We start from the raw sequence: 24,027 nt of genomic DNA, 5'->3' as shown, positions 1-24,027 counted from the left end.
TCTTACCTAGGGATGCAAACTTATCCTGAATCTCTTCTATTTGGTTGATGTGGTCCTTCGTTAGAGAGGAATAGCTAGATGAAGGCGTGCGGTCATGGATTGATTTGCGGTGTCTACATGAGAATAAACTTCTTCTCCTGGAGTTCATTGTATATATCATCAACTCAAGGTCAGTAATGAGGGATTTTGAGGAACTCCCATGTGTCAAACATGTCAAGGATGCATTTGACCTTGCATGATCAAAGAGAATACTTGTTTTTCTATGTATAAGTGGTGTCATAATTGCCAATTATGGACTCAAAGCCACGGAAGAGGAGATAAGGAGAGAATGGTAAGAAGGTGGTCAGTAGGGAAAGCAGTTGCCAGTCATGATCCGCAGGTCAATCCGTGTCACGATCTCTATCTCGATCTCAACATCTTTGTGAATCTTTCAAGCGTGAATCATCACTTTAATTGCCCCTACAATCCTAATGCACACAATCTTGCTGATCGTGCTAGTCTGTCGTTTTTGTCCTTCTGCAAGATCTTTGTGCTTAGGAGGGTGTAGTCACTATAGGTGATGTCTCATAGATGCCTACTTGTGGTATTACACTTTGTCTCTATTTTTTGGCCCTCCATCTTGGAGAATAGAGGTTCTTCATGTTCAGGACTTGGGCTTCCATCACACTTGTATTCATGGCCTTACAAGATTTTGTACACGAATTGTGTTCAGCAAGCAAGCCGTCTTTGTAGAAGATTCTCTTCAGGAGCCATTCTTGCAACAAGTTGGCAAGAGAGGGGCTACATTGGCTCCATTTCCCTTCTCGTGTAAAAGAGATTTTGAGCTAGCTTTCAATTGCTACATCTGTTCCCATTTGTGGACCACCCATCCACAGGTTCTACCTTATCCCGTACCATCTCCTTTGTAGGTTTCCTCACTATGTTCCCTCTTGTCTCCTTATTCTCTAATCCTTGTTTATTGTTTATTTCCGTGGCACACACTCATAGAAATTGGCATGCAAGTAGTGGTGCTGACAATTGTCAACAACTCAACTACATATCTCTGGCATTTGTTGTGAGATGAAAATGCTAGTGGGCAATCAAAACACCTCTAGTGTCATTTGGACATGTATTTTTACAAGTTTCACTTAACATGTGCATTAAATTTTCATCACATGTTTGAGTAAATGTTGCAGATGTGAGGTGCAATTGATGTTAGTGCAAATAAGTGAGCCTAGGACTTGAGGGAATCAACAGATGTCAAAGGAAAAAGTTGTAGTTAGTTATGTTGCACAGATACTAGGTGGTATTTGGTCCTAGTTATTGGTGTAAGTCATTTATTTTTCCATAAGTGTCAGTTGGTGTGACACGAGAGATGTGGTGTTTAATGACACTTGACATCGATCTGGTGGTAAAAATGGCACAAAGACTCTTGGAAGATGAAGTGGCCAAGGCAATGTAATTATTGGTTGGTTAGACTATTTTTTTGGACACTAAAATAATTATTATATTAATTTTCAATAATTTTAGATTGAAAATTAGTATAATAATGTGGATAATGTGGAAATTCAGTTTAGAAGGCTGCCACTTGGCAAAACTTGCCTATGCAAGTTTGGGAAAGTTGAATTGGGCTGAAGGGAGAAGAAAATCTGTTTTTGCATTTTGGAGCTATTGGGAAGAGAGGTTGGGCTGTTGCTGCATGCTTTGGGAGCCATTTCTCAGCCATTGGAGACTATTTTGATGAAGATGGTTGCACATGTGAGAGTGCACAACGGAAGAAGGAACATGAACATAGAGAGAGAGAGAGAGAGAGAGAGAGAGAGAGAGAGAGAGAGAGATGAAGGAAGAAATATTGCACTGACTGAAATGAAATTAAATAAGGTTTGGATGTTTTAGGTCCATCCTTTACTCCTAGATGAAGGTGAGGGTACTTCTTCCAACATTTCTCCTTTGGATGTGTCCCCTTCCCACAATATGGGCATTGAGGCTTCTCTGAGTCAGAGCTAGAACCTGAATAACTCTTCTGTCTTTTAGCCAGTGACTTCCCTTTCTTTGGTGTCCCCCCTCCCGAACCTGCAGCAAAAGCTTTAGTGGAGGTGGATCCACTGGCGACCTCTTTGGCGCGCTCGTCATGCTGCAAAACAAGCGGGGCAAGCTCCTCCCAAAGAAGCTTCTCGCGGGTCCTCGATGTAAGAAGGTTGGTGTAGAAGACATCAAACCAGGGAGATGGCAGCTGAGTCAAAAGAACCATGGCCATATCCTCGGAAGAGATCATCCTGTGAAGGGATGCAAGCTCATCCCTCATGTCCTCCAACCTGTTGATATGATCTTTCATGGAAGAAGAATCATAAACAACGAGCATCCGTATTTCTTCTCGAGAGTAATCCGCAAGCAAGCTTTGTCCACACTTCCACTGCTTTCCGCAACTTGCACACATGCACTAGGACAGAATCCTGTAAGCTCATAAAGAGGAAAGATCGAGCTCTCGAGTTGAGCCGAGATCCTATAAGGCTGCACGATCCATTGATGATCCAATGGTGGGATCCTCCACTGGGTGGGGAATAGGGTGGGTAACAAACTCCCAAAGATCGAAGGTATCAAGGATACACTCCACCTTACACAACCAAAGCGAGTAGTTGGAACCATCAAGCCGGTCTTCTTTGGGCAAAGAAGGGAGTACGAGCACTTGTATAGAGGGTTCCATGGAAGGCATATGAAGGCCAAGAGAATGAGCCTTCTGTGAAACATGGAGAGAATGGGGAATAGAGGGATCTTGTACAAATGGGCTAGTGGACCTCCGGTCGTCGCGTGAACTAGCACGAAAGTCTCTCCGTCTCTCAAAGGAAGGAATAGAGACCTCATCCTTTGAGTGAGCAAAGAACTGGTGATAAGACATCTTCGTATATATCTGCAATCACCGAACAATCTGCAACCAACAGACTGTCAAAATGGAGCCGCCTATGTCAGAAAAGACCCAGAAGATGCTATCGCCTGCAAGAGGGGAGAGAGAGAGAAAAAAAGTGCAGCCTATCCTCTAGATGATGACGCCTCCTCCTCTGCTGATGTGGATGATCTCTTGTTGGCTACGTTTGATGCAAACACAGGCTGCAAACACCTAGAAAACTATTGCCTACTCCTCTTGATGCTGCAAAACAGCAAAACACAGGTATGGAAGGCTGCGTTTCAGCCTGGACAGCACTGTTAGGGGCTCGAAAGGATGGAAGAAGAGCTGCACTTGATGGTGTCCTTCTTTGCAATGGAATCTCTGCTACATGCTCTTAGTTAGGCGATGATACCATGCTCTAATACCATGTGAAAGTGGGTAATGGAAGAAGGAACACGAACACACACACACACACAGAGCGCAGAAAATGAAGGAAGAAATACTGCACTGACTGAAATGAATGCTGAATACAAAGCTGTGGACTGATCAGTCCTTGCAAGCAGCGTGGAGCGTCGGTGAGGGCACCAGATCAGGCTGATGATGATGGCAGCACCGAAGATGAAGGAAGATGATGGAGTTGGAGTGTGCACCTGTCAAGGAAGGAGGGAAGATGATAATCTAATTGACTGCCAAGTGGGAAATGGCTATAAATAGCCAAAAAAATCCAAAAACTGGCCGACTTGAAAATTGAGCCAAAAAATATGTCCGACCAGCATTTAATGCTGGTAAAAATGCTAGGAATGCTCAGAAAAATCCTTGAAAGGGTGGACAATGTTCGGTAGGTGAGGTAGGCTGAAGAACGCAAAAACTGCCTCGAGAAATGCACATAAAATCCCGACTAGAGGAGAAAATGCACCGAACTGCAATAAACTGAGTGCTCTAGAATGAGCTACCTTCTCTGTCAAAACAAGTGATAGACAAGTCAGAGCTCCTAAAGTTCTTGTTTGACTCAACTGAGGCTCACAGGCAAGAGAAAACGAGGCATGACTAACATGACTGCTAATAGCACATTCCTGATTTGGGAAAGCTTATGATTGCGGCTAATGCACTTTCTCTTGAAGATTACAACCTCTAATGCTCCCTTTGTTGTTGGCGAATCCATGTGGGGCTGGAAAACTGGAACAATTGCTCAATTTCACTTAATTCTTGTGACAAATCTTTGAATTTTCTCTCTCTACAGCATTCTCTCTCTTTCTTCAGCCATTTCCCTAAATCTGGCCGATCTGCGGAATAATATCCTAGGATTGCAATAAATGCAGTTTGATTGCACAGAAAAATTTGGAAAATAATGATGTGTCATCTTGGATAGTCCAAAGGTAGGCATGCATTGTCAAGGGCTGGAAACTGATTGGAAATGCATACAAAGTTCGACTAGAAGAAGAAACACAGAGTCTAGAATGAGCTGCCTCCTTTGTGAAAGCACATGATAGATATGTTAGAGCTTCTAATATCCTTGTTCTCAGATTGAGGCTCATAGGCAAGAGATGAGAGTTCATGACAAACATGATTGCTAATAGAAGGCTCCCCTATTGACAGCTCAATCTCGCCTCAAAGGAAACTTGAGGAGAGAGTGGAGGGGTAGAAATGCTTGATGACAAGAGAGTAGATAAAGGATCCGTCAAGGGTGGAAGGGGAGAAGGTGAGGGAGAAGAGGAAGGAGGGGGAGGTGTTGTAGATGAAGAAGGGGTACCAATGGGTAATGTGGAAGGAAGGTGAAACCGGTCTATGACTCACATAAAGCGGTAGTTCCTTCAATTAACACGTGGTCTTTACACACACACACACACACACGCACACACACACACACACACACACACACAAGCAAAGACCTCACTCCCTCACTCTAACACCAGATTGGCCCCGAAGACCGGCGCCCCTCTCGGTATTTCTTTATCAATTAAAAGATGGAAAATTACAAAAATGATAATGTTCCAAAATACATAACCTGTAAGCAGTTGGTTTTCATCTCTTCTGAGTAAATTCCAGCTGCATAAGAACAATACAACATGTCTAGATCAACATCCCCTTTTAGGAAAGTATTTTTTGTGACCAAAACTCAATGATTCCTGTGCAGAATTGCAGTCTGCAGATCTTTGAATTCACTGCTTTTACTGTCCAGCATGTCCAGAATTCACTGTTCTTACTGTTCAGCATATTCAGAATTCACTGTTCTTACCATTCAGCATGTGACCAAAACTCAATGATTCGTGTGCAGAATTACAGTCTGCAGATCTTTGAATTCACTATTCTTATTGTCCAGCATGTCCTGCATTTTCTGTGACCAATACTCAATGATTCATGTGCAGAATTTCAGAGAAAACACAGAATTGTACCTTCGATGGAATCAGCCCATCATGGGAAGCATTTTCTCTGAGAATAGAGAGAGAGTTGATCAGAGGGAGCAAGCTCTACCTCCGTACTTGAGTCAGAGACGTAGAAGTACTCTCCATGGCTGATTTTCTTGCAGCAATCTGTCCTTAGCTCCTCAAAACTTCATTCTCTTATCTGCCCCTTGTGCTTGTTTCGTTTTTTTTAATTCTCTCTCTCTCTCTCTCTCTCTCTCTCTCCTCTCTCTTTTGGGAACTTGTACCACATGGCATACATGTAACAGTTTTTCCGTCTAAACCTTCTGGTCTAAAATTCTCCATGATCGGTGCAAAATTTGACCTCGGTACAAACCAAAGAATTAATCCTTGTGCAAAAACGAAGATAATGAAGTGAACAGATTCTGGGGTCCAAAAATAGTAACTCTCTAAATTTTAGGGATGGTGACCCCTCATTCCTCAAGTTGTTCTAAGCAACTTTTATCATTGTGACCACATCAAAAAGTGTAATGTGGCTCAGTTACGGTGACTTTTATTCCGTGAGCATTCTCACATGTGCATCTTTTGTCTTGGCCAAGCTTATTGTCCTGCACCATCTCCAGTGGCTAAGCACACAGTTCCAAACCACTGGCATTCTATTCTTTAGTGCCCATTCAATATGGAACCGGTCCTAAGGCTCAGACAAACCATTAGTTCAATTTGTCCCAATGGTTTTTGGAAAGGGAAGGGGGGGGGGGAGCGGAGTTAGTCGATGAGGAAGAACCACCTGTATCAGAAAAACCATCAATTGAATCCGCAAAGGCCATAGCCTCATCAAAGATTATATCATTGCTCACCTCAATCTTTTGAGTCTTCGAGTTGTAGAGCCGATAGCCCTTTGTGGTTATGCTATAGCCCATGAAGTTAAGCTTCTTTGACTTGGGGTTGAGTTCGCTCCCTCTTTTCTTCTTGTCCACATGACATATGTATCGCACCCAAAGATGCGAAAGTGGGAAATTGAAGGCTTCTTCCTAAAGAAAGCTTGGTAGGGAGTCATATCTTGCAATGCTGAAGTAGGGGACCTGTTGTGGATATGTACCGTGGTAGCCACTATCTCACCCCATAAAGAATGGGGAAGACTCCTATGCTCTAACATCGGTCATGCCATTTCAAGCATGGTCTGATTGGCATGCTCCATCACACCACTTTTTGATGGTGTATTCAGATGGGAGTACTCTACTCAAATACCGCGTTCCCTACAAAATTGAGAAAATAGGTTAGAACAAAAGTCGCAGCCATGGTCTGCTTAGACATCGTGAACCTCAAAAGAGGTTTGTGTCTTTGCAAATACCTTCCACTCACAATACTGGGAGTATGCCTCACTCTTGTACTCCAAGAAATAGCACTACACATAACTACTAAAGTCGTCAACAATCAGCATGAGGTACTTGGCCTTTCGAGGGAGGCCGTATGCATAGGTCCACAAAGGTCGGTGTGAACCAACTCAAGTGGTGTCGAAGCCCTTCGAGTAGCAATATGTAGACGAGGTTGCTTGTAGTGCTTGCCCCTCAAGCAACTAGGGTAAAACGAGTGAATGGGAGGGAAATGTGGAAGTCCCTCCACTATCTTCTTTTGAGAAGCTAATTGAATAGCATCAAGATTTAAATGCTCATAATGAGCATACCAAAGCAATTCAAGCTCATGTGAAGACCCTGCAGCGAGGGTTGTGAGTGTGTGAAGCCCACCTTCCTGTGTAACTGTCCAAAGAGTAACACCTATAGATGCATCCTTCACTATGATTGCATCTTGAGTGAAGATGATTCGGGTATATAGTTGTGTAAGACCGTGGACATACAAGAGGTTAAAACCCAAAATTGGTACATAGAGGACTTTGGCCAAAGAAGTATGCTGATTGGGTAATAGGGGAATGGTCCCCACTCCATGCATGGGGACGGAAAAAGTGTCACCAATGGTGATGGATTCCCCTTTGGATCTCATGTCTTGAAGCCAATCTTGGCGGTGAGTCATGTGGGAAGAGGCCCCACTATCCACGAGCCAAGGCTTCTCCTAAGAAGAAGAAGCAAGTATTATATCCTCCACCTCGAACAATATACGAAAATGGACATTGTGGTAGTGGGTGTGGCCTTTGAATCCTTGGATCCCTCCTTGGACTTCAAATGGGGGTACTTCTACCAACATTTCTTCTTAGGATGAGTGCCCTTGCCACCGTAGGGGCACTTGGGCTACTTCTTGGAATCCTTGGATTATCCTTTTTGTCCTCCTGTTTCTTAGGTAGGGGCTTCCCCTTCTTCCCTCCCCCCGATCTTGGTGTAAAACCCTTCATGGAGCTAGATCTACTAGTGCCTATCTCTTTGAGCTGCTTGTCATACTCCAAGACTAGCGTGGTAAGGTCCTCCCAAAGAAGTGTATCTTAGGTCATCCAAGTAAGAAGACTGGTATAGAATATATCCAACTTTGGAGATGGTAGCTGAGTTAATAGAATCATGGCTATGTGCTCGGAAGATTTGCTCCGTTCGAGAGATGCAAGCTTATCTCTTATGTCCTCCAATTTGTCGATGTGGTCCCTCATGGAAGGAGAATCATTGACACTGAGCATCCAAAACTTCTTCCCAAGGGATATGCTATGAGCAAATGTCTTCTGTTAGTAAGAGATGGTAGCTTCTTTCAAACCTCTATAGTAGTCTTCAATTTGCAAACATGTACTAGGACAAAATCCTGTATGCTCGTAAAAACAAAGGATGTAGCTTGAGAGTTGAGCCAATCCCGTAAGGCATCCTGATCCATTGTTGGTCCCATTGCGGGATCCTCCATGGGACAGGTAACAGGATGAGGGACAAACTCCCAAAGGTCGAAGGTTTTGAGAATACACTCCACTTGACATGACCACAATGAATAGTTGGAACCATCCAAGCGGTCCTCCTTGGGCAAAGAGGGAAGTACGGGCGCCTATACAGAGGGTGCCATTGGAGGCATCTTAAGACCATGGTGTCGGGTCTTGTGTGAAACATGGAGGGAGGGAAGAGAAGGGTGTCATACAAACGGACTTGCTGACCTTTGTTCTCGATCTTCTCAGGAACTACCACGATAATCTCTTTGCCTCTTAGAGGAATGATGAGAACGCTCATCCTCTAAGTCATTAAAGCCTTCAAATTGGTGATAAGACATCTTCAATAACTTGCAAAAGAACTAGAAAACCTGTGTTTGCTGTAGACAGCCCTTGGAATGGTAAAATCAGCTACAAGTTTGTGTGAGGAACGATGTAGATGGTCCATTGGGAGAAGAAATCCTTTCATGTGCACCAAAACTGCTGCATATTCAGCAAAATGCAGACAAAAACCAGCCACATGATGGGTAGGAACAGTCATTGCAGCAAAACGCTGCACAAATGGTGGTTGTCCAGCAGCAGAAGGTTGTGTTTCAGCAAAACACCAATCTGGACAGGCTGTGGCAGCCGTCTAAGAAGTCTCCTAGATGGTAATCACCTCTGTGCTCTCTCTTTTGGCGATGATGCCATCTGAAAGTGCGCAACAGGGCAGAGACACGGAGACTAAAAGAGATAGTATAGGAAGAAAGAAATCTGTATTGACTGAAAATGAGTGCTGAATACAATAGTGTGGATTGGTGAGTCCCTGCACGCAGCCCTAGGCATCGGTGAGGGTGCCAGATCAGGCTGAGAATGATAATGGCAGCAGCACCACCGGAGAGAGGGGAGAATGCCGGAGTCGGAGGAGCAACTTGCAGAAGATGAATGCCAAAGTGAGGAGTGGACAGCTATAAATAGCTGAATGCCTCCAAATCTGGCTGACTTGCCATAAATGGCCCAAAATCTGGCTGCAGTTCGATTGCACAGAAAAATCTGACAAATAATGACATGGCATCCTAGGCAGTCCAGAGGCAAGGCACTGGCAGGAGGCGTAAATTGATTGACAAACATAGGAAAAGTGCTAGAAACAGAAGAAATGCACAATAAAATGCCAGAGCTCCCATGTCTTTGTTAGACTCTGACAAGAGCTCACAACCAAGAGATGATAGATTGACAACCCTATAATAGGCATGCTAATAGTAGCAGCTCAGGCAGTAGAGTTAGCAAGTTGGCAGCAAGGGCGGCACCTTTTAGATGTTGGGCAATAGCAATAGAGGCAAGGTGGCAGCTGGCAGTTGGTGGATAGCCAATGATGAGGGTGATGATGAAGACGGAGGGGTGTTAGTTGAATGAACTAAGATGCAAGGGATGGAAGCGATGTGCACACCGAGTCCCTATTTGTAGAATGTGTTGGAGCTAGAAAAAGTCGTGTCTCTTGTTTCAAAAAGCAAAAATGCCTTCTTGGGGCAGTTTAATAGACCAAAAATATGCTAGAAACATTTGATAGATAAAATTCAAATTTTGGTAGCTCATGGGGTCTAGGTTGATGAGATAGGTACAATCATGAGTTGCATTATGGCTGGTCAAATGTGCTCAATGCTTAGATGCAAGGTCAAAAAGTTTGGAGTGAGGAATGGGATTTAGGCATAGAACCTTACATCAACTCAACTATGGTTGTAGCAATGCGATTCTTCCAAGAGTGTACAACCTAATATGAAGACCATTGTGGATTAGGTTGGGGTTTTTGTCCTTGAACGAGTTTCCATAGTGGGTGGGATGAGTGGGATTCGAATGCGAGAAGGTGATGCTCCAAAAACAAACTCATTAGAAAAAGCATGTGTTTGAGAAGTATTACCTGTCCTAGTGCTGCTAGAGCCATCTCTTCTCATATTCACATATTGGTCCAATCTTTTCATTAGATTCTTTGCTACTCCCACCTTTGGCCACACCCAAGATTTGAGAGGGGGTGTTAGCAGACATGCTTCACATTTTCTTCTTTTGTGCACATCTCCTGCATGTAAGCCTTGGTCTCACTGATATGATGACTATGGGAGCTCTAGCCTCTATCATTGTCTTTGTCCATCATTCTCTCATGTGTCAGTCCTATTCATTACAGGCCCATTAGGTGGAGGGTTGTGTGCATTTACACCAGTCTACTCCAGCTTGTTCACACCGGTTCAGTCCCAGCCAGGTTTGGAGGTGTTTTCCGAGTTGTTCGTGGTCACTTTTTGCTCTGCTTGCAAGCGCATCTTCTATAGTGCCATGTGTCAGTCCTGGTTGGCAGCATTGATAACTGGTCAGACAACTTTCATGGCACTATTTCTGCCAGGTCAGATCTCCACTTATGTGGGCAGGTTGGCTAGTTCAACATCTTGCTATGTATAGCTGCCCCATTTCAGGCTGCTCTGATCACCAAGTTCCTACATATGTGGACACCTCCGTTCTCATAATCATTGCCTGCCATTTCAGTCTTCATCTGCCCATTCCTGTGTGCTCACTAATGCAGACCAGCAGTATGCAGGGGCTCTCTGTAGCAGCCTTGTATTTAGCATTCTTTCTGAGTCCATTGCAGATTTGTTTCCTTCTCTCTCTGCATTTATTTTGTCTTTTCTCTCCGTTTTCATGATCTACTTTTGTTGCATGCTCTTACAACCTTAACCATTGACCGACAAGCTTCTAAAGTTAAACATTAACCCAGTAAATCAAGTAAACTTGAACCTTCTGCTGGATTAAAACTAAATTATCACCAAAGCTCTGTTTCTAGCATGGCTGAAGATTTGGCTCTAAAGATAGGAGTACCCATGACTAAGTGCTCCCAAGAGATCAACACAATAATGAGCCTGCTGGCATGTAGCCAAGAGCTTTTGGACACAGGAGAGGCTGACGAAACCATTCAAGTAACAGAAGCAATTGATGTCACATGGGAGGATCAAGAACACATCTTCAATTGACATAGGCCTATAGTTGAGGAATTCTCAAGACCCTTACGGAACCCATTTCTAGGAAGATGGGCTTGATCACCTCCTTTTAAACTAGGCCAGTGACGAGTAGATTCAAGACTCAGAACTAAAAGCTAAATCTAATATTCCATTCTTGCAAAAGTGGTATGCAGTTAGAGCCTCCAAATGTGTACTTTGTGTTTGCCATAAGTAAATGTATCGAAAGACCTAAGTCATTGCCGATCAACTTTCCACATCCCTTTTAAGCTACAACTTGTATGATACATGCTATCTTGATTCTCCATGGGCAGTTTTGAAACAATAGAATGTATGATTATTCTGTACTGGCTGCACTAGTTTCTCTCTTTTGAGATAATGACAATCATGCAATTCGAGAGCTTGCGTACGAAGATCATTTACTAAAATGGAACTTAGTAGTCCTCATTTCTGAAGTTTACTTATGGTGTGGTTATGTGTGGGCCTTGTCTATGTTGATGTACATTCTTGTTCTCTTCTATCTAAGGACTTGAAACTTAATTCTGTTTGTGTGCAGAGAGATCCAAAAACCTTGAGCGATTGACATCTCCAGGACCATTGAATATGACCAAGAGTCCTGAAGAGTGAGCTTCTATATGCATATTTCTTCTTCTCTGTTGTTCCTGAAAGAATTTAAGTGGCATGTAACTGCAGCTATGGTGGTAGAAAATTGAAAGGCATAGAATTCAACATGCTCTGTATTTTGATCTTTACACATTTGAAGCATTGACATTATCTCAAAGTTGATGTGTCCTTGACCAGACCTTAGATTTGAAGCAGATTTGTCCACAGCTTTACATTGGTGGCAAAGCAGAAAGGGCTAAATATTTGCATTGATAGTTGGCCAAGCCCAATTTATGATTATTTGACTATTTTTCTCAGTCAATTCATAGCAAAGTTAGCTGGTCAGTTTACTGTGGTCAATCTGGTTTCAGTGGTAATTAGTTGATTGCAGATTGTAGAGCTGGAAGCATTTGTCATCTTTAGTTTGATAGTGATGTTTAGCAGGTATATTTAGTGGATGCAAAGCATAGATGTTACATAAATGGTTGGGAGCTGAAATCCATTCTTCCTGTTTGCTAACGTCACTACCTCAGTTTCTTTCTAGCATCCCTTAATTTTGACAGCTATTATTACTTGACAGCTTACTGACTGCTCTAGACTGTTGTTGATGTTGATAAGGTTTCATTCCTGATCTTGAAAAGCCAGGTACTGGCACATAGCATTTTAAGGCTTTCTCTTCTCATCTTGCATGAAATTCAGTATTGTCAGTTACAAGTCAAGCAGTTTACCTGAACACTCTCTGAGTCTTTCCATTGGTGCACAAATTCAAGCAGTTCAATCACATTTCAAATGCTCAATTCTTTGCACAGTCCTGATTTTGTGTCTTTATAGTTGTTTTTGATTGCATGTGAGCATAATGTTGATAAGGTTTCATTCCTGATCTTGGAAAGCCAGGTACTAGCACTAGCATTTTAAGGCTTTCTCTTCTCATCTTGCATGAAATTCAGTATTGTCAGTTACAAGTCAAGCAGTTTTACCTGAACACTCTCTGAGTCTTTCCATTGGTGCAGAAATTTGAGTTCAATCACATTTCAAATGCTCAATTCTTTGCGCAGTCCTGATTTTATGTCTTTGGAAACAACAAAGATGGGAAAGGCCTTTGACTAGCTACAAGAATTGGAGACTTAGTAGTCTTTTATGATAAGGATTGTTTGGAGTTTCACCTTTTGTAACTTTTAATTATCTTTATCTTTTGAAAGGTAGTCTTGAACCCAACTTTTTTTACCATAATACTTGTTTGGGGTGTTCACCTTTGCATAACTTTTAGCTCTCTCTATCTTTTGAAAGCTAGTCGCAAACGAAACTTTTATCATTTAACTGAATTTGTAATACTGTTTTGAAATCAGAGCTCTTGAGGGCTCAAAACAGCAAGAAGGGGAGTGTTCCTCTGAGAGCAACGAAACCAAATCTACACCAGGCAGTCCAATGTCTAATTCAGACTCAGATAACCTTGCGATAACTACAAGGGCAAGTGCTGCTGCAGGTGTGACGTTAAGTACAGCTGGCAACACACTTGAAAGATCTGAGGCAGAACTTGTCTTACTTCCCTTGCGCCTTGCCTTCGAAACAAAGCAGTCCAAACTAGTGGAGTCTGCTCTTGATTGTCTACATGTAAGGCTTTTGAACCATTTGCATTTAGCTCGTCAGCATGTAACTGAAAGAAAAAGTTCTCTTGGCCCCTCGGTCAAACCTTCACCATGGAAGTCTTCCAACATGATGACCTGTTGTTTGCTTCAGTTTTCAGGGGTCATTTTTCATGAAGCATCCATAGTTGACTAATGGCTTGTATTCATGTGGATTCTTCATGATTACAGAAAATAATATCGTATAATCATTTAGAAGGGGATGCTGGATTGGAAGGTGGTAAGAACAGTTCCATGATAACTGATATTTTCAACATGGTGTGCGCTGCTGCTGACAACAATGCTCCTGATAGGTGTGTTTTCATCTTTCTCGCCACACCATTTCTGGAACTGTAACCACTGGAAATTTCTAATGGGCTGATTCTATCTGCTGAAATGTTATTTGTGCAGTACTATCTTACAGGTGCTGAAGGTTCTCTTGATAGCTGTTGCATCTACTAAATTCAGAGGTCAATTACTGTACTTAAAAAAAATTAGTCAGAAAGTTAAAAGCAGAAAAAATCAGTCAGAAAGTTAAAAGCAGTTATTATAAATCTTGTGTAACTTGTGAGGTGTACATTTTGATTGTTTGGATATCTATGCTGTGCTGTAGTTTGTAATGGCCATTTTGTTGAACAGAGCCATGTTCTGTGCATGCACGAACATTGTGAAGATTTATCCTATGATCTAGAGCTTGGATACCTTGTGAGGAAAATTGGGTTAATCAAGTGCACAAAGAACCAATGCCTTGAATAACATGAATGCTCATCTCTATATGACAAAGAGAAATATACAATGGAAATAGATATGAATGAAGAAGTAAATAAACCTATATTTAGCTCTAGCCCTTGTTCACACACATTAATTGGTTGGAGCCCTGTACTTTACATGGCATAAGTCCTTGGTCAGATGTGGCACTTATGTGTGCCATTAGTCATGCATGCATCATGGGCCTCCTACATGTATATTCTATAATGCATGCATGTTCACATCTCTTTAAGGTGTTTCTGTCACAATAATTAACTAACATTTTATCTTACATGATACTTTCTCCCCCTTAAGAACTGTTTTAGTCCTTGAAAACAAAGAAGGTCTGATTGAAAAGCAGAAAGCCCCTGTTTTGAATCGTTCTTATTCACTTCCATGTTGAACTCTCTTTTGAACAAATCTTTTTTTTTCGTAAGCACTCTTGGTAGGCAGCATTCCTTGTTTGTCCACTATGAACATCTAAGATCCTTTTAGGCTCATGAAGCAGTTGTTTGTCTTTTTGCTACTTGAGTGGTACTTGTCGGTACCTTGGGCTGTTTTATCCCAAGGGGGGATCATTACTACTAGATCTACATGCTTTTTGGATTCTTACTGGGCTGGTTGTTACGATACTTGTGTATCCATAAGTGGTTTTTGCTTCATGCTTGGCTGCCCATGCATATTGTGGTTGAGCAAGAAGCAGCCCATTGTGGACACTTCTAGACTCTAGTTCTGAAGTTTGAGTACATGGCAGCTTTCACAACTACGGTTCAGTGTGCTTGGCTCAGATGCCTCTTAGCTGATTTGGGTGTTGAATAGTCATCTGCCAACATCATCTTCTTAGGGATAGTCAGAGCACATTGGCAATTGCACAGAATCCAATGTTTCATGCATGTACGAAACACATTGAGGTGCACTATCATTATGCTAGGGAGAGACTCTCGGTAGGAGAGATCAGCTTGGCCTATGTGCCAACACAGGACAACCTTGTAGATCTTTTCATAGAGGCTTTGCCTCGTGAGAAGTTCGAAGCTTTCTTAAAGCTTTGGACTTACTTCCCTTTGTGGATTTATCTAGTCCATTCGGCATGGTCCCTATACATGAGTGCCAGCTCTTGTTCATTGCATCACCCCCAGGGGGGATTTGTTACTATATGTTAGTAGTAATGTGTGTGAGCACACTCAGCGCTGCTAGGGCACTTTTTTTCCCTGTGTAGGAGTTTTTTTTCTCTCGGCCTTGTACATATGCCTATTCACTTTTAGGACATACTTAGTCTTGTAAATCTTCCCTATTGATACCTCTCAACACACCTTGAGTTATTCTTTTTCCAGCTTTTTCTTGTCAAGGAGGTTGTGTATTTGCATTCTTGCAATCCTAAATCCAACATGGAGGTGGTTTAATAACTAACAAAGTCCCCTTCGGATCCTGGGTGATTGAACCTGTGATACGAAACATAAAAAGAAAATGCAAAGGTCTTACCTCAGAAGAGGCAATGTTTAATCTTGTACAAAGATATTGTAACTAGAGTTGGAACATGGCATGGTCTACCAACAAGCTTAAGGACAAAGGTGGGATTGATTTAGAGGAGCATGTGTGTGGCTTAGAGACTAATCAAAGGCCAACATTACATGAGGCACAATGGACATGAGTAGGGATCCAAAACTCAAACATGGTTCTCAGGCTCAACTTAGAGGCCATGAGAGGTGGTTAAATATTCTCCCTGAAACACACAATGTCATAGGGACACGAAATTTTAAGTTTATATTCTTGGGATTCTTAAGTTGGGTCATTTAAGTTGTACACATATGAGGAGCACATGTGAGATTAAGTTTAATGTGAGTTATGGTGATAGACAATCTATTATGGGACTGGGACTGAGTATTACGGGACTGTCTTTGTGCAGACACTCCTCCCTGGAGGCTGGAAGGAAGCACGAGAACTCACAATTCGCCACCCAGCCACGCTTAGGAAGATACTGGAGAAACCCAACGTATCTCTATCTTACCAGCCGTAAATTCTTGGTGAGTCATACTAATTTATAACTCACTTGCTTCCTAAGCTCTCCTAACCTCGTACAGGTGCCCAAAGCCCTCGGACGGTCATCTCTCGTGCTATTCCCAATAAGTTACATTCATTAATGTAACATTTCCATTGGTCTATCTTAAAGTGTCTGGACAAACTAAAACTATGAAAACGGGACGATGTCCAAAGCTTTCACCTAGGTATTGTGGTCCTTTCACAATACTTAAGAGGGTGGGGGAACATGCTTACAAGCTCCAACTACCTGCTGGTAGTAAAACACATCTAGTTTTCCATGTAAGCAAGCTAAGAAAGAAGCTGGGTGATATGGATAATCTAGTCTTAAATGATAAGATTGAGGAGCTATTCAGTGACCAATCTATTCCGCATGAACCAGAAAGAATTTTAAATCTTTGTAATAGACGAACAAGGTATAGTATTTATCAAGAATGTCTGGTAAAATGGAGAGACTGTTGAGAAGAAAACTCAACACGGGAGCGAGTAAGCACTTTAAGGAAAAAGTTTCCCAATTTACAGTTGGTCCTTTCAAGTATCGTTTTTGAGGACGAAACAGTTTTTTAAGGGGAAGCAAATGTTACATTAATGAATGCAACTTATTGGGAATAGCATGAGAGATGACCGTCCAGGGGCTTTGGGTGCCTGTACGGGGTTAGGGGAGCTTAGGAAGCAAGTGAGTTATAAATTAGTATAACTCACTAGGAATTGACGGCTAGCAAGAGAGAGATACGCTAGGTTTCTCCAACATCTTCCTAAGCGTGGTTGGGTGGCGAATTGTGAGTTCTCGTGCTATTCCCAATAAGTTACATTCATTAATGTAACACAATCCTAGTTAGGATAGTGGGGGACATTTAGTAGAAGCTATGGTGGACAAGTACGGATGGAGTACCTAAGTTAGATTTTGGTTAGGGATATTAAAAGTGCTCTTGGAAATGACTTTTGGTGTCGTGGGGATTAGATAATTAAAACTTTTAATGCTTTGGACTATGTTTAATGAAAATATGAACAACTTTCAAGTTGAAAGGGCTTAGGGTTCTAAAATGGGACTAAGCATGGCTAAGGTTTGGGCAAGGGCAACACATATTTTACTTATTTGAATTATTGTTAGTGGAAAATTAATTTTAGAGGGTGAGTTTGTATGGGTAGGTTTGATACTTGGTAGTCAGCTAAAGTTGGGAGCCGTGCAAGGCTATGTGAGGCCATGCTAGGTTGTTTGATGCAAATTTGAGGGTGGAGAATTCAATTCTGACTTGAAGAAAAATAAGGGAACCATCAGAACAATAGGGCGAGCTGATACAAAATGGTTTTCTAGGAACGGAACAGCAAGGTGACGTGATTTGTAGGATCACTTGGGGCTGGAAACAGAAGATGATTGTTGGATATTAAGAATTCCTTCACCTTACCCAAGAATTGGCCATTGCCCATCCTCATTTAAAAATCCTAAGCCCTTTGAACTTGAAAGTGTTCAAACTTTTATGAACCTTAGTCCAAAGCATTGAATGTTTTAATAGTCTAACCCCCATGACACCGAAAGTCATTTCCAAGGGCACATTTAATGTTTGTGACCAAGAGCTGACCTAGGTACCCCATTTTGTCCTCCACAACTTTTGCCAATGGCCCCCCATTGCCCAAGTTAGGATTGCCTATCACATTGACTCACATTCAACTTAATCTCATTTGTGCACCTCACATGTGCACAACTTAAGTGTCTCGAGTACTAAATTTGTTTGATTGATATATTTGATGAATAGGATTTTTCCTTCTTTACTTTGAGTAGAGGATTTGCCACTTCGTGGCTCCTTGTGGAAGAATTAGAAACAAGGGCCCCCACTTTAGTAGAAGAGGGGGAAGAATAGCTTTTCTTGTGGACTTCGCAGCAGAAAAGCTGATGCTCCAACTCATAGATAATTGGCAAAGTGGATGAGGCAATGGTTTGCCATATTAAATTGAAGCATTTTTCAGGCAACATGTTTAGAGATAATGTGACTTGATCATTGCCTAGCTTGGGTGGGCTAGTGGTGATGTACTCAGCAAGTGTTGATATTCCTTCATATTAGCTTTCAAGTGAATGGTCATCCCCTTCCTTAATGAAGAATTCCTAGATGATCAAGATTAATATGTTGCATTGATCGCTTGTGTAAAAGTCGAGGGGATTTTATTGTATCTTACATGAGCTTGTTGGCAAAGTGGATGAAGTAATGGTTTGCTACTTAAAATTAAAGTACTTTGCAGGCAATACATTTAGAAATAATGTGACTTGATCATTGTCTAGCTTTGGTGGGCTAATGGTGATGTACTCAGCAAGTAAGCGTTGGTATTCTTTCATCTTAGCTTTCAAGTCATCCCCTTAATGAAAAATTCCTAAAATTAATACGTTGCATAGATTGCTTGCTAAAGGTCGAAAGGAGATCTTATTGCATCTCACATGATCTCACCAGCTCCATGTTACAATCATTGTCAATATCACTGTTCAATCAAAACCAATCGCATGTTACAATGATTGTCAATGTCGCTTGTCCAATCAGAATCATTGAAACCAAACAAGTTGATATTTTCCTCCTTGGCATAAGAAGGACCTAAGTGCTGAGTGCCTTGAAAATATTGCGAGAATCTTTTCTGAGCTTTCTTGTAAGACCTTCAGAACTTATGATATAACCGAATGATGGAAGAACAAATGCAAAATGAAATCTGATTGTGCATAGCTAGATCAGGAAACCCACAGCATGTCTAAAACTGTGGCATCTACTTGCTCTTCATCAGAATTATTGCAAAGAGTGTGACCAATGGCCAACCTCCAAGGGAGTGCCTATGGGTTTGTTGTCTTATTGTAATTCTGATGTATTTTTGTTGTGACATAAAGATGCTCCCTTGAGTTTGCAAAAATTTGATGCTAAATAACAGTGAAGTAAACCAGGATCTAACACGACAAATAGGTCAGCTTCAACCTTGAAAATTTCTTTGCACTATTTGATGTCATCCACATAATGAATAGCCATAACAAGATCTGCACCCTTCTTGAAAACATAGACTGTATGCTCTGTACAGCTTGGCTGAAAGCCATGGGACTTGACTAGGGATTTTGTGATACCATGCTTTGAGGGACTTATGGCAGTCGTAGTGGAGGATAGCTTGTGAGAGCTGGATACACTGGAGGGGTGCCCCAGAATGTCTACCTGGCACATGGGGATGTAAGATTTGAAATTGTCTTTTGAATGTTGTGTCTTGATGTCATGGATCATGATAATTTGAAATGTTAATCATAACGTCTGTATTCTTTAAAATTTGAGATTATTTGGATCCTTATACAGTGGAAAGTTTTTGTTACTTGAAGAGAGTTATTTCATTGCATATTTAATGTATCCAGGTCCTTTAATTTTTGCTATCTTTGTAGGAAACGCCATTTAGACTTTTCCTATAAATCAATACTGTAATAAGCTTGTAGGAAACTCATTTCCTACCCAGGCGTTTCCAAAACTCCTGGCATATGCATAAGGTTGATGCGGCATGTGTATGGAAGCAGGCAGAGCAGGTAGGTAAGTGGTAGATGGGGCAGCTTGAGGCTGGCTGGATGCGATTTCCCTGTGGCAGGTCTGCTTGATGAAAGTAGGATTCTCCCTTAGGACAAGATATTTCCAATTAGGCTTCAATATGATTTGATATAGTATTTGTTACATTTATAGATGAATCTGAGCCTAGTCTGCAGGCATAGATCATGCATGTTAAATGGTTAGAGTGATGCCCAACAAAATGCTTGAAAGGACAAAACAAAAGCTATCTTGTGGAAAGTGTTTTTAAAATGCACATATCTAAATGCTAGACAGTAATGGAAATTCATTTTTCTGTGCAGTACACGGAGAATGCCTTTTGAGTGCTATACGAACATGTTATCACATTGTGCTAACCAGGTATGTGGAAGTAAGTAATGAGAGAATTCGTTTTTTGACTTCCGAAAGTGATTGTATACCTTTATTTTTGTAGTATTTTAGCAGATCAGCTTAGAACTCAGGCCTTATTTTGCTGCCAGCAAAAATCCAATCAATCAAGCAACTGCGAAGGGAACTTTAACGCAAATGATTAGCATTGTGTTCAAGCGTATGGAGCTGGAGTCACAGGTGGATGTGCTATAAGGAAATTTTGCATGATCTTTATAAGCATTTTGTAGTTTCAACTGCTCTTAAAATAAATGGGTTTTAAAGAATCAGCTTTTCTTTGCCTTTACATGACTTGGGTGTTTGTATGTTTCTTTGCATTGGTTTTGCTTGTAATAGGAACAAGGAGATGCGATGAATCAAGCATTGAAATCAGAGTGGGTTGATGAAACTCTACTAGTAAACTATGCTAGTGATGGCACTGTTGTAGTGAATGAGAAACAAGCTGCCAGCAGTGAGGCAGCTCTATCAGAGGAATCGGTTGCACCAACAGTGGTGACAGTATCTGTAGAGGAACTTCAACATCTTGCCGGTGATGCTGATATTGAGGTATTCTTTGCACAGCTGCAGCAAACACACATATAATTCTGGTCAGTTAGATGGGTTTCTGAGATTCAACAGGTTAAGCAGGTCTTTGAGAATTAATCTGAAGTAATGAGTTGAAATGTTTGTGCTGCTGCTTGACTAGGTCGGAGAATGTGAGAAAACCTAATCTGTGCTCTGATTCTCTGAAACTGGAGTATTCCGCAATTTCACCAAAATGAAACCCTTCTTTTGGAACCTAACAAAAAGATCTCTTTAAACTTCAAAATCTTCTATGGCTGCTCAGCGTTCTGCAAAGTTGTTCCTCTTAAACTTTTTCCAGAATGCCTTTTCTATTTCGAACAAATTCTTGCTATGTGTGCATATTGTGGGGAACAGTGGGTGTACACTCTAGTTGTCTGTATTTTAGTTGGGCCTGTGTTTACAAATGCGCATGGGCTATATGTATGTGATTGTCACTTGTAAAACTAGAATTGCAAATTTTACTGTGTGACGAGATGGTACTTGTACATTCTTATGTTTGTCTGGCAGATGGTTCTGTTGGAGTTGTTTTGCAGTTTTTGAAATGCAAAAAAGACCATGTTTTGCTGCTTGGAATTTTTGAACTAATGTGCCATTATTTGTAATGTTCTACAGAATTGCTGTACCTTGTTGTACTGATGATTATATGTAATAGGTGGAAGACTACTGAAGCACTTCTGATTTCGATTTGTATGAAATAGGGACTAGAAGCAGCTTTGGACAAAGCTAAAGCTGTTCATGCTGATGGCGGAACCAAAGTATCAGAGTAGGTGGTTTGTGTTTTAACGCCCTTATCTCAGCCTTTATAGAGTGACAGGCAGAGCAATAAAACTTGGAAGGACACATATTAAAGGCCTATGTCTCAATGTTTGCCTCACATAAGCTTTTTTCTTTTGTATTGTGCAGAGGATTGGATTTGGAGCACATGACATTGTCTCAGCGAGATGGCCTGATGGTCTTTAGAACGCTTTGCAAGGTGAATTTCTAGGGGTTCATTATGGTAGATGTATATACATTTTTGGAGAGTGATGTTTTGTTTCTTGAAAAGTAAGTATGGCATCCTAATAATAAAAAATTTGATGAGTGGCAAAATTGTCTTTGCAGATGTCTATGAAGGAGGAAAAGGATGATGTTGTGACAAGGACAAGGATGCTGTCTTTAGAGCTCTTGCAGGTACTGTCAAGGCTTTGCAGCATGTTTGAATAGTGGTTTATAGAAATATCTGTTTATTTTTTAATAGTTTTGAGTTGCTATTACTGCTGAGAGACATGCATGTTTTTTTCCACCAGGGTCTTTTGGAGAGTGTAAGCCATTCTTTCACTGTGGATCTTCGTTTTATTGACTCTGTGAAGGCATACCTTTGCTATGCTTTGCTAAGAGCATGTGTGTCAAATGTGGCATCAATATTTCAGGTTTCACTACCTCTTGCAATGCCATGTGGTTGAAAAATCTTTACAATGTTGTGAGCTTCTGCCCTTTAGATAATTTGTTCTTTGGAAAAGGTTAGCTTCCTTAATTCTGGTGATGATGGCTGATTATGGGATGATTGTTCTGCAGTTAGCCACTAGCATATTCAGTGTGCTGCTATTGAGGTTTAGAGAAAGCCTCAAGGTACGAACTATAGATTACCCAATCTGTTCAATTCATCTGGCATGTTTTAAGTGTATTCATCAAATGTTAAATTTTTATTCAGGCAGAAATAGGAGTCTTTTTCCCTTTAATTGTCTTGCGTCCCCTGGACAGTACTGATAGTGCCCTCCATCAACGTGTAGCTGTCCTTAGGTGCGTATTTCTCTGCAAGTTGGGCTGGCTTATTTTATTCATGTGATTTAATTATGAAATTATAGTGCCTGATGGGAGGAACAAGCATGTTGATAAATGATGGCTTTTCAAGCATGAAGCATGAGTCTAGATGTACTACATTTCTGGCTAAATGCTCCCTATCAACAGGATGCTGGAGAATGTTTGCAAAGACTCTCAGATGCTTGCAGATATTTTTGTGAATTATGATTGTGATCTTGAAGCTACTAACTTATTTGAACGTATGGTGAGCTTCAGCTATAATTTCTCTTTCTATTTTGACACCATTGAAAATAACACAGAATGATCAGATTTTCCTGTTTTAGTTTAATGGAATAAAATTGCTGTAGGTTCGAGCGCTTTCACGCATGGCAAAAGGATCATCGAATTCAGATCCAACTAATATTACTTCAGCTCAGAACCCTTCTGCAAAAGCTTCATCTCTGCAGGTACAATGATTTTGAGATTAGGTCACAGGCTCTATGGGCTTTCCTAGTGCTCTTTTGTGGTTTATAATTGGCAATTTTTTTGCAATGTGACAGTGCCTTGTCAGTATTCTAAACTCACTGGTACAATGGACAAGGACACAACAAAATTCAAAAGAAAATGTGGTGAAAGCTGCTACAATTGGGGGCAATGGACCGATAGAGAACAGTCCCACAGAGGATGGTTCAGATGAAGCGCAATCAGATCATTTTGAGAAGACCAAAGCGCACAAGTCTACATTGCAGGCAGCCATTGCAGAGGCAATGATTTTTTAAAGTAACAGATATTTAATAAGAGTGAAGTAGTCTCCGACAGTATGCAAGAGAAGCTTGGAAAGTCTGGCCCTGTATTAAACACACGTTTCAGAAATGGGTTGTGTGAAGAGTCCATTCAAATTTTAAAATAGTCTTTAGTTCCTCCTCAGTTTGAAATAAGTTGAAACAAGTTGAGCAAAGCTTAGATATGATAACCTGATTGCTTGGTAGTGTATGTCCTTGAATTTTTAACTTTTGAAAGCCGTTAAAACTCATATATTAGTGAGATTTTCCAGTAAAAAAACGCTACATAAGATGGAATCTAGATATCTTGTTGAAAGTTGAAACGTTTTGAACACCCCTCTCTTTGACCCACCTCAATTGCATGATTCTGCTATTTCTTATAGGTATTTGAATACTTGTCTTATTATTGGTCTTGCCTTGAATAGTTTAATCGAAAGCCGGAGAAGGGTATCAGCTATCTTATAGTCAATAAGCTAGTTGAGAATACACCCAAGTCAATCGCAACATTTCTGCTGTCTACATCAGGACTAAACAAGGTAGATATACCAGGATTAGGCTGCTTCTTTTGGATGGGATAAATTCTCTCCAGTATGCTTATTGAATTTCGGTTACTATTTTTTGAGCAGAGCACAATTGGTGAATATCTTGGTCACCATGAGGAATTTCCCCTTGCAGTTATGCATGCATATGTTGATTCCATGAATTTCAAGGGCATGAAGTTTGATATGGCCATAAGAGAATTCTTGAAAGGATTTCGACTTCCAGGTGAAGCTCAAAAGATAGACCGAATCATGGAAAAGTTTGCAGAACGGTAATATGACATCTCATTATTATCATATACATGCAGTGACGGTTTTTTCTTGACCAAAATTGTTGATAAAACTGGGGTTAAGAAGGCTGATTGTTAGTCTGCTA

The 24,027-nt window shown here is 41.1% G+C and overlaps 1 protein-coding gene across 1 annotated transcript in view; it reads left to right on the top strand.

Annotated features, from left to right (window-relative positions):
• The window catches only part of ATMIN7 (HOPM interactor 7), a 64,830-nt gene that overhangs the window by 14,366 nt on the left and 26,437 nt on the right, over positions 1-24,027 (top strand). Inside the window, exons 2-19 of the mRNA XM_087696782.1 lie at positions 11,603-11,669; positions 12,996-13,260; positions 13,464-13,585; positions 13,683-13,741; positions 19,903-19,960; positions 20,080-20,167; positions 20,324-20,533; positions 21,250-21,314; positions 21,455-21,524; positions 21,653-21,721; positions 21,838-21,960; positions 22,106-22,159; positions 22,242-22,330; positions 22,499-22,595; positions 22,699-22,797; positions 22,891-23,094; positions 23,538-23,648; positions 23,739-23,923. Coding sequence (XP_087552908.1) covers positions 11,603-11,669; positions 12,996-13,260; positions 13,464-13,585; positions 13,683-13,741; positions 19,903-19,960; positions 20,080-20,167; positions 20,324-20,533; positions 21,250-21,314; positions 21,455-21,524; positions 21,653-21,721; positions 21,838-21,960; positions 22,106-22,159; positions 22,242-22,330; positions 22,499-22,595; positions 22,699-22,797; positions 22,891-23,094; positions 23,538-23,648; positions 23,739-23,923 — 2,035 coding nt within the window. The remainder of the gene's footprint in view (positions 1-11,602; positions 11,670-12,995; positions 13,261-13,463; positions 13,586-13,682; positions 13,742-19,902; positions 19,961-20,079; positions 20,168-20,323; positions 20,534-21,249; positions 21,315-21,454; positions 21,525-21,652; positions 21,722-21,837; positions 21,961-22,105; positions 22,160-22,241; positions 22,331-22,498; positions 22,596-22,698; positions 22,798-22,890; positions 23,095-23,537; positions 23,649-23,738; positions 23,924-24,027) is intronic.

Source organism: Lygodium microphyllum, chromosome 2 (genome assembly GCF_053477565.2).
Source record: "Lygodium microphyllum isolate KBCC chromosome 2, Lygodium_microphyllum_v1.1.10, whole genome shotgun sequence".
NCBI lineage: Eukaryota > Viridiplantae > Streptophyta > Polypodiopsida > Schizaeales > Lygodiaceae > Lygodium > Lygodium microphyllum.
The sequence above is the reverse complement of the archived record's forward strand: the minus strand, read 5'-3'. Positions and strand labels throughout refer to the sequence as shown.